Raw genomic sequence first — 15,652 nt, 5'->3', positions numbered from 1 at the left:
GCCTAAAAATATGTTCGTACTGCTGTATTATGCACAGCATGATAAATAATCATAATTTTGGAAAATCGACTCATTTCAATTAAAAAATGATCTTATTTTTATTTGCGTATCATTGAAACGTTATCAAATTTGATGATTTACGCTGTGATTTTTAAACGTACCTACATAATTAAATGTACCTAATACTGCATGAAAATGGACCACCAAATACTTAAACAGATGCATTTGGGCCATTTGGCTGACTGTCTATCTGTTTGGGAAAGACATTGTTCGAAACAATTAATCTGATTTTAATGGGGTTTACACCGATATAGGTAGGTACCTAACGGAAAAACGAAAACCACTGATGGACTGATAGATCATCTATTATAGATGTATTTTAATCCAGACGATATCGGATATTAAAATGAATGATTTATTATGCAAAGAGCGTTTCCAGATTTTATTATTTTAAATATCTATTAGCCATCGTTGTATAACCTTTTAGGTAAAATTTAGGTATATTCATGCATTTAAAAACTGAATAACAAAAATATATCATATAATTATTATAAGTTATTATCTCTTATAAATTATACACTATATAATATATTAAGAAATGTTTGTGGAAATAGTTAAACACAATTCACATTTCACATTTATTAGGTAGGTAAATCGCAAATATAATGTACAAAAGTATTTTATCAAAATGTTTACTTAATTTTCAACATAAAATATCACAACAATGGTACCTAACAGTACTATTTACAAATAAATTAAAATGATTTCAAAATAATAAATAATAGTATCACTCTAAAAATAAAAATTTAAAAATAAAAAAAAATTGTATTCACAATTATTTAGGACCCTGAAACGTATTTAAACCTAATTAAAAAATAAAATAATAATAATTATAAAAGACGAAATAGAATTTTACAAAAAGAAGTATTTTATCGTAACAATACATTAAAAATAATGTACTTAAAAGAAAGATTAAGTTGCAATTTGTAGCAAATAAATTAAAATAATAAATAAATATGATATCTGAAACTGTACCAAGTTGCTGAGAACGCATTATTGGAAGTATCAGTTTATCGGTTTAAGAGTATACCTAAAACGTCTCACAGAAGGCCTATTTTGTGTCGGTTGTTTTCTCTGACCAAGCATATCATTCATGGAAGGCATAGGTTTGGATCGCATGGCTATAAACTCTTCTGCATCTTCGTCTTTAGGCAGAGGCCTCTGAGAGTCACCAGGTACGGGCCGACCATCAGGCATTACTCTTACAACCATGGGTCCGATGACATAACCACCCGGTGGAGTAGCTATTTCTTCGACGTTATTTGACGCAGAACCCAAATCGTTTCCACCACTAGTTTCTATACAATGTTGACAAAAACAAATATGTTAGAATTTTTACTGGGAAATACAAAACAGATCATATATGTCCGAGTGTATCTTATATGATATTATTCATATTTACCTAATGGGTCATTGAGCTCTTGTTCCGATTTGTCAGTTGTTTGGGAAGTAAAGTAACCTCCTTTAATCATAGATTCCCATACTAAAATAATAATATGAAAGAATATTAAGAATAAAATATAAAAAGCTTTCTATTTTAAAGTGTTTACTTTATTTAACATTATTTACATAATATTATTTAAATAGTTAAGTATATGTTAAGTACATACTCATTATTCTCGATCCTCTTTGATATGGGTCCATTTTGTCTAAGCTATCATCTCCCATTTTTGCCAAGTTGGTTAAACCATAAACCAATAATACTTTATTACAGTCTAAAAAAAAAAAAAAAAATAGCAAAAATTAATTGTTTATACGATATTATCATTCACAAATATGTATTGTATTATTGTTAATTGTTATACCATTAAACATTAAAATCTAGGTTTGCAAGCAAATATTTTATTGTTCACACACACACGAGGTACATGTGTATTAAACATATTATATCTATGCCTATTTATATATTTTATTGAAAATAATGTTTATTAAAATAATTCAAACCTAAATACTTGTAACTTATAATATACCTCTTTAATTTATTCACAATAGGTATGTAATGTCATAATATTATTTAATTAGGTGTTACAAGTTTAATTATTTATGAGTTGCTTATGCTCATTAATATAATAATTATTCATATATTAAATATATAAATATATAATAGATAATCAAACTTTCACGAAATTGTCTTTTTTAATATTATATTGTATACTTGTATACTTGTACAGATAGAATAGGTATATGGACCATATACAGTGGTATTGCAGGCTATAGGCAAATTACTGCATCGTACATATATATATATATATATATGTGTGTGTGTGTGTGTGTGTATATATTTATTTCAATTAAAAATGTAAAGAGAGAGTTATTTTTTATACATAAACAGAAGTTCACTATGCAAATGTCCTGGTTACATCTGTATTTTTAATTCTTTATTAGTATGTCAGTTTATCTATATACGACTGCCTAACGTAGTGGTGTGGTATACCATACACTGGCATATATTATTAATGGTAAAAAAAACAATATGTCAATGTTTGCAATGAGTTTCTACGTATAAGTATAACAAGACAAACCATTGGTATAAGACAAAAAAAAATAAAAAAATACCAAGGTACCTAATAATATTGATAAATTTAATTAAGTTGCTTAGTTGTATAATTAATTAATAAATTTATAATTTTATATTTACAATAAAATTCAAAAAATAAACACGAATTTATACCTAATTCCAGGTTACATGAACAATCACGAAGACACTAAACATATAATGAATCAACATTGAGCCATAGTCCTAAAAACATAATTTAGTGACCCAAGATTGCTGTTTATTAAAATTAATAATGTTTTCATGAATTGAACATTAAACAAATTGTATACAATATATTATATTTAATTCAAGGCAGTTTAATAACTATATAATAAATAGATATAATGTATTAATATAAAATAATTGTTGTTATAAGTGCTATAATAACATAATGTGATGATATGATTGATTGATATGATAGTTATTATTTACTTTATAATATGTTATTTAACAGGAAATGTAAAACATACTCATTAATAAAATAACAAATCATTGAGAATGATTGGAAAAATTGTACTTAAAAGCTATGGTCCTATAGTAATCGAATATAAGAAGAAATTAATTTTTCTATATTTATGTGTAGTAGCCATGACCTGCAAGAGCCAATAACCTTCATAATGACATGCGAATTAATTTGACTACGATGAACCCAAAAGACTTTAACGAACGATCACAGAAAAATTTACGATTTATGAATTATAAGTCATCATATTTATTTGTATAATATTTCATAAGAATACTATCAGGAATTACCTTGAAAACCAATGTATCAATTTTGTAACCTATGTATATATTATATAAACTAAATGTTTTCTCTTAAAAAAAAAAAAATAAAAATAATCTTATACCTATATACAGAGTATAGTACATATATTTATTCAGTTTTTATCATTTGATATTAGTGTATACATTTTTTATTTATCTAATACAAAATCATATAAATAGTTTTTAAATTGTCACTTTGAAGTTTATGAATAAGGTATATTATATGTATTGTATAAGTGTATTTAATTTGTATTTTATACCTATGTCTAGATATAAAAGTACAACTTTGCAAATAAATATAAGTGCACGGTATAAAAAGACACAAATTACATAACAAAAGCCCAAAAGGCTTAAAAACTATTTAAAATAAAGATCTTTTTTTTTTCCTATGAAATCTTCATTTAATATACATAGATAAATTATAATTTATAATTATCATTATGCAAATCAAAACCAAAGAATAAAACGAGCGTTAGATAGATTCTTGTATTATATTTGCATCCTTCAAACAAATAGAAATTAAGAACCACAGACCTATCATAATTCATAAGACTTTAAAAGATTAAAGAGAGTATATAACTATATTATACTCAATAATAGTTAGTAAGTCATTTGGTTATAAATGTTATATTTAATTCCTAGGTATAATCCTATGATTATAGATAAAACTTAAATTTAGTAACTGAGGTCTGCGATCACGATCTGTATAAGTACATAGTAAATAGACATAAAAAAATTTACCTGGCATCGAAGACGAGTCACAATAATCGGCTACTTGTTTCACGAACATGTTGAACAAGTGGCTCATCTAAAAAACAAAACATGAAAATGAATAAAATTATTAATATTTATAAACACTTCTAAAAAATCTTAAAGAAAAATATATTTTTACACGAAATAGTTTTTTAAATTGTTTATTTGTGACCAATCTTTTTTGTAAAAAAGTATTCACGACCTGTGTATATAATCGACATAATATGAGCCTATACATATGATTCTATGTTTATTCTTAACTTTAAATTATATGAAATAGCACGGTTTAATTGTAAATTATTGTTTCCTTTGTCATCTGAGTATAGTCGTACAATGTTGCTGGTAGGTTATAAGTCATAAATCATAACAGACTATGATTTGATATCCATTACATTAAATTATAACTTATAATGTATAATAATATAATATTAAAATTAAATGCTATATTAATGCTAACATTTAATTTTTATACGAGTAATTTATTCTTTATTAATAACAAAGTTTTATTGTTTTTTTAAGACTTGTCACGACCCATTTTTAAAGTTTATGTAACTTAAAATTGGGTTGGATCCACCGGTTGAAAACCACTGATTTAATGAATGCGACCCGTGAACGGAACCATGGAGGTATATCCTTCATGGTTTCGTAATTTTATAGTTTCGTACATAATATACTCACAATCAATTAAAAATTAAATTACATTACTAATTGACGTATGATAGTATTTTATTATTAATTATATATTATGTTTTAGAATTTTAGATATTTCAATGCTGTATTTATACGATTTACACTATACATAACCAGATAACTACGAAAGTCTCAACTCATAATCAATAATAAAATATACAAATCTTTAAATAACATAATTGTTATGAAAATGAAAATGTTATCATATTTTCAAATAAAATTATTCAACCTTCACTAACATTATAAATAATACATAGTAATTTATATATTTATTGTATAAAATTATACACAACTATTTTTATTTTTTGTGTAATTTACTACAAGCCAGTATTATTTAAATTTATTAAATACATAAATATCTAGAGCTATATAATATTATATACTAAGTATATTCTATGTAGATTATACAGGGAGCTGATTCATCAAATATGCTTACCCCTATGTTTTCATTTAATAATGAATTTATTCTGATTCTTAGAATTTTTAAGTATGGACCAAATATGTTTTAAAATATATTTAATTAGTTACTTTCTAAGTTTTTATATCGTTCTGTGGCAATATAAATATTTTTTTTTTCAATTAAAAATTGCGTTTTTTAAGTAAATTGTTAAGCAAATTATTTTTTGGAACATTTGTGTCTAAATCGAAATTTGATAGTATATTTTCGTTGTTAATATTATAAATCAATAATCATTATACATAAAACATTTAGAAGTATGGAAGCTATGATAATTTTAAAATTTTAATTACAATTTATAATAATCCATTATAAATGTATAATTTTTAAAAATTGTACGAATATATAATAAACATTAAATTAAATATTATACATATATTTTAAATATCTAATAAAAAATAAACAACTGTTTTTAAAGGATATTATTTTGAATTTTATATTTCAATAATTCAAAAATTACTCTTTAAATTGTTAAAATTTTGATTTAAATACATCAGCATTTACAAAAAAAATATCTGTTTAATAATACCTATACTGTAATTAGTGAAATTATTGAAGAAAGAAAAAATGGGAGTAAACATGTTAGGAAAATTAACCTATATACCAATATAGTTACCGCACATAACAAAAGATAAAGGTGTGAAACATTAAAAAATAATCAAAAAGCACTAATTGGTACGACATAAGTACAAAGTACATACCAATACAAACCAGTACATACAAAAATATCTTAAATTACTTTTTTTTTTCATATGAAGACATACTTGTATTCTATTATAAATTTTAAGTAATGTGGGTACATATGCAGTTTTTCGTCACGATTTTTAAAGAAATCTAGGAACCTGTTTATAAGTTCGTGTCTTATGGATTTTAAATATAACGGATTAGTTTATGCTACATTTTACGAAACGTACAGAAGTATAGAACTATAAAATGTGTATATATATAACTAATGCGATACTTATGGTACTATACAATTACTCTCAATTTTTTAATTACTATTATTCATAAAAAAAATAAGAATAAAAATCACATCAGGGAAAGTCTCCTTGAACGTCATTTATAAATTATGGGGTAATTTAATAATTCTATCTATGTAGTTTTTTTTTTAATAATATTGTTACTGATTAAAACTACACATAACTAGTTAAGAGTATTTTATTTTGTGTTTATATATATATATATTATAACATAAGTACTTATGTTTAATTAAAAATAGATACGAAACTCACATTTTTTATCAATGAATGATAATATTTTAACTTTCTTTTTAGTATATATCTATTATATTATACTACAGAAATTATGATAACGAATTAAACATTTAAAACTTAAAAAATAATAAACAGCTTTAAATAGGAAATAATTAATTATAGCTAAAAGTAAATATAATATTAAAATTTAAATGTCTTACTATTTGTAAGCTAGGCTAAGGTATATGTATACTATATTTTTAACTTCTTACAAACGGAAATATAAATTTAAGCTTTTGTAAAACTGAAATAGTTACTTAGCATTATCATTTACATAAACTGTATAATTTATTATTGTATAAACAGTAGATAATATCTAGTTGTTATTTTATACATTATTTTAAACTATAGTTAAATATTATATTCTTAAAGTTTTTTTTAGTTTTTAATTTTTTAACTATTATAGTTATATAATCACATTTATTTTATTTTTATAGTTATTTTTTTTATTTTTGTTTAAATGATAGCTAATTAAAAACTGTAACTTTTAAATTAATCCTTAGAAGTTTTTCGACAAAAGATTTACTTAGGCTCAACATACAAAACCAAAATAAAATAGTCCAACACTAGCTTACGTACATGTTCTCCACCCATTATTATCCATTTCAATGAGTCTAAAAATCAAAATTCTAATAAACCAGACTACTTTTATTACTCTCCTATGATATTCAAATCTGGAGCCAAACTAAACCCTCTGACATAAGACCAATACAAGCTTTTCAATCCATACGTCTTAGACAAATCATACGTGCCCCATGGTACATAACTAACTGAAATGCTCTATATAATGATCTACAAATCTCAACTGTTAATAAGTTGCTATACATTATAAAAAATTGTATTCCAAAGTCCAAACTTTACTCTAAATCAGAACCTGCATTAATCTCTCGTATCTATCACTCATCAATCATCGTTCCCAACTACCCACCGAGAAGACTTAAAAGAAAATGGCCAAGAGACGCTTTTAATTAAATAATAGTAAAAAAAAAAAAAAAACGGTTTCCTCTTAAACCCATCAAATTAATTAGAAAGTATTTCTGCCAAGCGATTTCAATCCACCAACTCCATTCATTCAAAATAACTTATTATATTTCATTAACTAATTATACTCATTTGTATAGATTATAAATTAAGCATTTCTCAATAAAAAAAACTTATATCCTTTTGAAGTCTAATAGAATAAAAAGTAAAATTTAACCACTCGAAATTTTTAATTTAATATTAATGCACTTAAATTTTAAATATATTATTTTATAATAAATTTTAAAATTAAAATCATTAATGAAAATAAGAAATTGCTATGAATAATGTGTAAAATATTGACATACGCCAGTAGCCAATTGGTGCTTATAATTATTAACGACGGATATTGTATAAAAAGTAAATAGTAAAAATAAAAATAAACAATTCCAAGAATTTTAAATTCAAATGACAGTTGAAAATGTAAACAAACACAAATTATAAAATAATATATGCAATGTATATACTTTATAGTTTATATGTGTGATATAAGTGAGTTGTCTTGAAGTAGTTATGTTATTTTATTTGCTTATATTATTATAAAGTGTGTCATTCGCTCAACTAGATTTTTTATTAATAAGATATACGTAACGTATATATATTATTACTGTAATTGTTAATTGTTATTAGATGTAAATTAAACTCAATTAATATCAGAAAAAACAAATAATTATAAGATAATATCAGCAATGTAAAAAATTATCCAAGAAAAAAAAAATTATACAGTGTAAATTAATTAAATAATTCGCCATTCGGTTAAGTAATATAACTGCTAGTGACACTGTTTACAATATATTTTGTCTAAGATTCAGTAATGGCCAATATTTTTAACATAAACAATTTTATTCATTATTTGAAACATCATTGTTCCTACAAAAGTAATACAGAATGATACAATATTTAATTTAATATATACGTATCCGGGTATACTATTAACCAGATTTTTTTTTTCTATTATGAATTTTCAATGTACAGACTTCAGTTCTTAGGACCACTTAGTTAGTTCACCACAAACCAATAACTATTATATTTATTATGTTTAATAGATTTATACATTAAAATCAACAAATACGATTTAAAAATAAAATATTAATTTTTTTTTTATTACTTTCATAGTTTTCAAATTGTTTTGATAGATATTTTTAAAAACTTATTAACTTATAATTAAAGTAATTTTTGCAAACATAAGTAATTTATAGTTAGTTTATATTTCTTAATTGATAGAAATATAAAATTAAAAAAATAGATTTTGTAGGTATCTACTATACCAATGAATAGATACGTAGTATGAAGTATAATACAAGTAGTAGTAGTAGTTGATACCATTGAACGTATATCATATAATATTTAATATAGTGGATATTATTATAATTTTAAATTTTATTATTATTTATAAAGTATATCTAAATGATAAGTTATAAATTTATGATGTACAAGAATAATAATTTTAGTTGATACGTATGTTGAATAAAAATATATTAAAATATTATTATTATATCAATACAAATTGAATAGTTAATAAATTTTTAATTTCATATTAATATTTTACAATTGTAAAATATATTTTAAAAACTTCGTATAAATATTAGTAATTTAAGGATATTTCACGTTTTTATTAGTTTAGTTATAAAAAGAAGAGACAATAGTTTCGACTACTGAGCTTCGGTCAATTATATATATATATATATATAAACAAAGTCAATAAACTCGCTTTGATTTAAACCTACACTAATATTAACATACTCGTTACTCAAACATTAAATATTTATACAGACTTCAGACTAGGAACTACAGAAGCAATTAAAAATAGTTATTAATTCGTAATTATAACTCATAAGCCATGCGCAGCATGATAAATTAAATAATACATTTATAGTAAATATTTATATCATTAAATTTTTTTTATTTATTACAGATCACCATTCTCATTCCACTTTTTCATCGAAATAAGCATTTTTTTTTTAAATTTAATTTTTTGGAATATTTAAAAATATATGTTTTTTGTAATTTAAAGAGTATCCTATGGTAATATAAGTATAAATAAATAATTTTGTGTTTAACTTTGATTTACCTATATAAATTGAAGTTCAAACTAATAGTTTCTGGGTTATTGAACTAAAGATAATAGTCTAAATTTAGAAAATAAGTAGTGAGCGTTAATCTACGACGATTTGAAAATTGGTATAATTTATTACTATTTCACTATTGTCTATTTGTAAAAATTGTCTAAGTAAAGTATGAACTAGATTTAATATTATATGTAAAATTGTTAGAACACTCCTTAAATAGCATAAAAATACTTTTTACTTCTTAGTACCTAGGTAGGAAAATGATATGTTAAAATTAGAAATTCAATTATGACATATTGTTTTTAATAAATATTAAACGAATATTTTTATTTAATTTAACTCAATAGCCCCATATTACTTATCCAATTTAATAAAAATCTAATTTTTTTTTTCTGTTAAATTAATTATTCAAATAAAAAACTTTTTTTTTAAATTTAAGTAACAGATGGAATCGCTTCAAAAATTTCGTATAAATACAAGTGAAAAGTAAAAATAATTTGACTGAAAAATGAACATAATATTATACTCTAGTCATCATTAAATAATATTTTACAAATACGTAATCATATTTTAGTTGAAAAGTGATAACCTATAAAATATATTTTACATAAAGATTTTGAAAGAAAAATTTAAAATGCATAATAAAAGTTAAAGAGACGGGATTATCAAAATATAATATTTTACATATATATTAATAAAATAATAACATATTTGGCATGACGTGCCAAGTATAATTTAAATATAATGAATTTTTATTGCACTTACACGCTGCACTAAAATTGTTTATTCCTTAGAACACAATAACTTATATCTTATTTGTAATAAAATAAAATATATTTCCTGTTGACCATGATTTCCAGTACCTTCATAATATTATATAATTTATGTACAGAGAATTGCCCCTTCCGGCAAATCGTTATTTTTGTTGATGGTATATTTCGTGTTATTAATCACTATGCAAGCATTAGTGGCTAGATCATTATATGTTTACTTGTATTGTCACTCATCAATCATCCACATCATAATAATAATTAGTAATACAAATAACAATTAAGAATTTAATATTTTTGATTAAACCAAACACAAGATTTTCTATATGTTTTATTTAGATTTAATGGCTCACTTAAAGTATAAGTAATAATTTTCAAAGAGTACCTTCATAAGTAAGGTATTATACGAACATTTTTCAAAATGAAGACGGGTGCATTGTGTTTACATAGGGTCATAGGCCTACATGGAACCAGTTATCGTGTGATCTCTTCGGTTCTCATTATGTACTAAACTAGATGGATAATAAATTTAATTTAAAAATATTTTTAATATAAAATTGAAATCGAGAAAATAAAAAAATTATAATAGGTGCTTTGTATACTTTAAAAAATTAAAACTTAGGTTATGTAAAATTAAAGAAAAATGATGATTGAAAATTTTAAGGAAGGATAATTTTAGGTTCATTATGTTTATTATTAAATCCACATCTAATGTATTATAGAAAACTCTCATCTAATGACCCACAGATCACAATGAATACCTACTCACATATTTCAGTCTGATACCGATTATATAATAAATTTCAAATATTATACACATAATGGCTCTGGTAAATTATATAGGTACATGTGTCAACAGCTATGGATTTAGAATTTTTAAAACTAATAGGAATTGGTTTATGTTAGTAGTAGTACCAATTTACAATTAACTTTAATATTATAAACCAACTTGATTAAATGGTATGGGGAAAATCCATATGGTAATGCAACTACCTACTGTATTTACGCTTCATTGCGTTTGTGCATTTGCATGACTAACATAAATAGAACATAAGTTGAAAAAAGATCAGAATTACACTTTTATTCGAATAGTCAATTCAATTATGTATGGACATCGAACAATTTTGCATTTCAATAACGATTTAGTATAACTATATTCGATTATTTAAAAACTATTTAATGATCAAATTGGCACAATGATCGATACCGCGAATAATCTGAATGTACAGTTAACAGCATAATGATGCCAAATGGTGCGAGTCGATGTACACGGTATTCTACAATTTTTAAAGATTTTTATTTAATGTTATACTTATATAGTTTTTAGTTGTATAGTTATCCAAAATAATAATAAAAAAACATGTTTATTTAAACACAAATATTTTTCCATGATTTATAGCATACATTCTACATGTTTTATTTTCTAATTTCATTATAAAAATATGTTATTTGGCGAATAACGTCATGTTAAAATATACAGAATATAGTTAACCCAATAAAAAAACAAGTATTATCAGCTAGTACATTATATATATATATATATATATATATTTATATTTAAGATATTTTAAACACTGCATGACGCAGCCATGCAGGTACATATTTTATATTAAAATTAATTGGTTGGAGGATCAGAAATAGACAAATTTATAATTTTTAAGTCCTATTAAACCGTTTCTATAATACATAAAAACATGTATAATATGCAATTTAAATTTAATTGTATGTATTACTAAAATGAACTCAAACATATCATAACGTAAATATAATATGTTACCTATCGTGAACATACACATCTCATATAAAATATAAATTTTATGTATAAATATATTATAATAAAATATAAATATGTTTATTTCACAAATGAACTTCAATAAAAATATTTAATTTTCAAAAGTTACCTTTTCTCCTCGACTGAGGAATTCCCACATCGGAATGGCCGACCCGGAGGTCCGGGTCACTAGGAATGCGGCCAAGGGCCATAGGAGAGCGTACGTTCTCATCGTGTTCACTGTTCAGATTAATATTGTAGGTATATGCTGCCGCAGACGGACGGTTGTGGCAATTCGTAGTTGTGCGCGTCTTGAAACACACTGATCGTGTTTATACGCAACGGAACCGCTGCTGGGGCCGGCTCGACAAGCCATCGCGCCGAAACGGTCGCGCATGCGCGTTTGTCGACGGCGCCTGCAATAAGCGCGCCAAGTTCCGGAAAAATCAGAACGGTTTTTCACACACGCACGCGCCTGTAAACTACACAGACATATACACAAACACCACTCCGCACGCTGCATTGAAGTCCTTGACATTTACCACGATCCGCGGTATACCTACATAGTATGTACAGTATATTTATACTATGTATACCTAATAGTGCATGCAAAATGCGTTGGTATTTCAAATTGTGTATATAAATACCTATATATTATTATATAAATAATATTTGCATACGTTTAATAATAAGTGCCTTTATAATTCAATATAATATTATAATAACAATTTAATAATAATAGTGACATGGAATTTACAATAATATAGACTATATAACTAATTATAATACTTGTGGATTCTACTGAACTGGTTCACTACAAAATATATATAATATATAATATGTTGTACTACGCTTAAGTTATATTATGTTGTATACTCGTATATACAATATTATCGAGTTCAACATCCTACTATAAATAAAATGAAAACATATATCTAGAAATAGATACATTTTTTGTGCGTTCCATAATATAATATAAAATATATATTATGTTTTTATGAGAACTATATTTTAGAAGTAAATAAGCATAGAATGTAAAATGTAATTTTGTATAAATTATTTTATATAATCTAAGAATAATATCATCGTATACATAATGCATAAAATATATTTATAATGATAAATTATGATTTATAATGTTAATATAAATAATGGGTAACACATTAATTATCAAATTATAAGTACAGTGAATTATTGCAAATTATTTTTTTTTTAAACAATGTATATTGTATGACCCTGACTACTCTCAATTATAAAATATTTACTACTTACTTGTATAGTATAATAAATACTAAATACATTTAAAATGTTTAAATAAATAACGGAAAAATATATTTTGGTACATTAAATGCCAAATAGAATATAATACCAAACATATAGTCTATAAATCAACTATGAATCTAAGTTTTAGACTATAATAAAATAAAATATAATAAATTGTTAAGTATAAAATAATAGGTGAGTATAATAATAAATTATAAAACTCACAAAGTACTAATTTAATAATGATACAATTGAACAATAAACAATTCACAAACCAAAAAAAAAAAAAAAAAACAAGTAAAAAATATACATTTATAAGAAAATATTAAAAATCATTAAAAACTTCAAATACTTACCTAATTATTTATTCGCTTGAATAAATACGTTTTATGGAAATTTTTTTTTAAACGTTATATTGTTATGTCTATAAATTATATATAAGTATAAAAATGTTGTATCGAAAATAGTATTTATAGTTTATAATATGTTATTTACTATATAACATACCACGGACTGAATATATTATGTATATTATAAATTAATAGTACATAGGTATACTATTTGTTCAATGTTAAAATGCATGTTCATTGATGATAAAATGTACGAAATTAAGTTTTTAAATGAATGTATAATAATAATAGAACAAAAACATAATCTTATTAATTCCTTTTTTACTATGTATTTGATATATTATTGTTTGGTCCTTCAAAATATTTTTATAATTACATAGTACCATTAGTACCTATATTTATACTAAAACTATATAATATAATATTATTGTATATTTGTTTAATAAGTAAATAATAAAAAGTATTTTTTAAATTTTCTAATAATTATAATAATCCTTAATCCTCATAGACACGTTTATTTATCCAAGTATAATTAAATATTATATCAACAAATAACAAAAATAATGTTGTTAGTGTTATTACACTTATATTAATTATAATTAATAATACAAATAATATTAACTTGTTAATAGCATTAATACATTTTACACTATATTTTCAATATTAGTTATAAATAGTTTTAAAACTACAATAACTTCCGCTCAGATAAGATGTTGATAACGTATTATTTCAGATTTATTCATTATCAAGTCATCTAAATTATTTAAATAAAAATAATGTATTATGTAATTACTAATTATTATTTTAATAAAATTATTATTTTACCAATATACCTAATATCACATTTTAATATTTTAAAATCAACCGCTAATATTATAAATTTCGACAAATTGAACATTGTATGTAATTAGATTTTAAAAGGAAAAACAATATTTTTTTACTACCAAAAGTTATTTGTTTTTTAGTTACCATTTATATAATTTATTAGATTTTGACAGGGTAAAAATGTTTAAAAGTTAAACATTTTATGCAAGTTAAACCAACTTGAGCGAGTCTAACGCAAGTTTTTGAAATGTGCATCTTTCAAGTTATCGATTGATTTTTCGTCATACAAATATATAATGTTATGATTATAATCCAGTACTTTGCCACTTGGACCTGACTACGTTGGCTGATAGGCGAGTTAAAACCAATAATTTTTATCAAAACTCATTGATGGTCGAATCAACTTACCTGTCCTACTAAACAAGCTTAATTTTAGAATCCTAGTTTTTAATTCATATAATGTTTTTCCTTTTTCAAATCTTTTTTTATTATGTGAATTACTAGTGAAACAGTTGTTTTACGAATAATGAGGATAACGAACGAATAAATAAACGTCCTTGTTTATGAAATGTTCATTACAAAATTGATGTTTTTACAATTTATATTGTTATGTATTTTGGTTATAAAATTAATATTTAAAATTTTTATTGGATTCGTCTAGTTACTTAATAATAATAACAATAACAACAATAATATTCATCAAGGATGTTTAAAGTAAACACCGTAAGGTATAAAAATTCATTAAAACTAATCTTCTAGTTATTATCAGATTAACCATTAATTAATTTAGATTAAATTTGATAATTCAAATTATATTTTAATTTACATATTAAAGTTAAGTTTTCTTATAAATTTATTTTTATTTTTTGTAGATTCTTTCTGCTGCAAGTGTTTGTACTCTGTATTTATTTGACAAGTGTCATATATTAATGTATTATATTTATTGGTTGCTGATTCATTACATACTATAAGTAATTTAGCTAAAGCTATATTATATGTTATTAATGTTATTATGAACGAATATGAAGCATATTATAATATATATCAATTCATCAAAATTAGTTAATAGG

General features: G+C 23.2%; 1 protein-coding gene across 1 annotated transcript; it reads right to left on the bottom strand.

Moving 5' to 3' along the window:
* Positions 1–678: 678 nt before the first annotated feature.
* LOC112604278 (rhythmically expressed gene 5 protein) lies at positions 679–12,484 on the bottom strand. The gene is given in 6 exon segments (XM_025353246.1): positions 679–1,142; positions 1,144–1,358; positions 1,463–1,543; positions 1,671–1,775; positions 4,103–4,169; positions 12,275–12,484. Coding segments are annotated over 6 exon segments (612 nt in total). The 5' UTR covers positions 12,377–12,484; the 3' UTR covers positions 679–1,100.
* Positions 12,485–15,652: the final 3,168 nt, after the last annotated feature.

The sequence above is a fragment of the Melanaphis sacchari genome, unplaced genomic scaffold, assembly GCF_002803265.2.
Source record: "Melanaphis sacchari strain LSU unplaced genomic scaffold, SCAv2.0 Contig0_pilon_pilon, whole genome shotgun sequence".
Lineage (NCBI taxonomy): Eukaryota > Metazoa > Arthropoda > Insecta > Hemiptera > Aphididae > Melanaphis > Melanaphis sacchari.
This window is presented reverse-complemented; position numbering and strand designations above follow the sequence as displayed.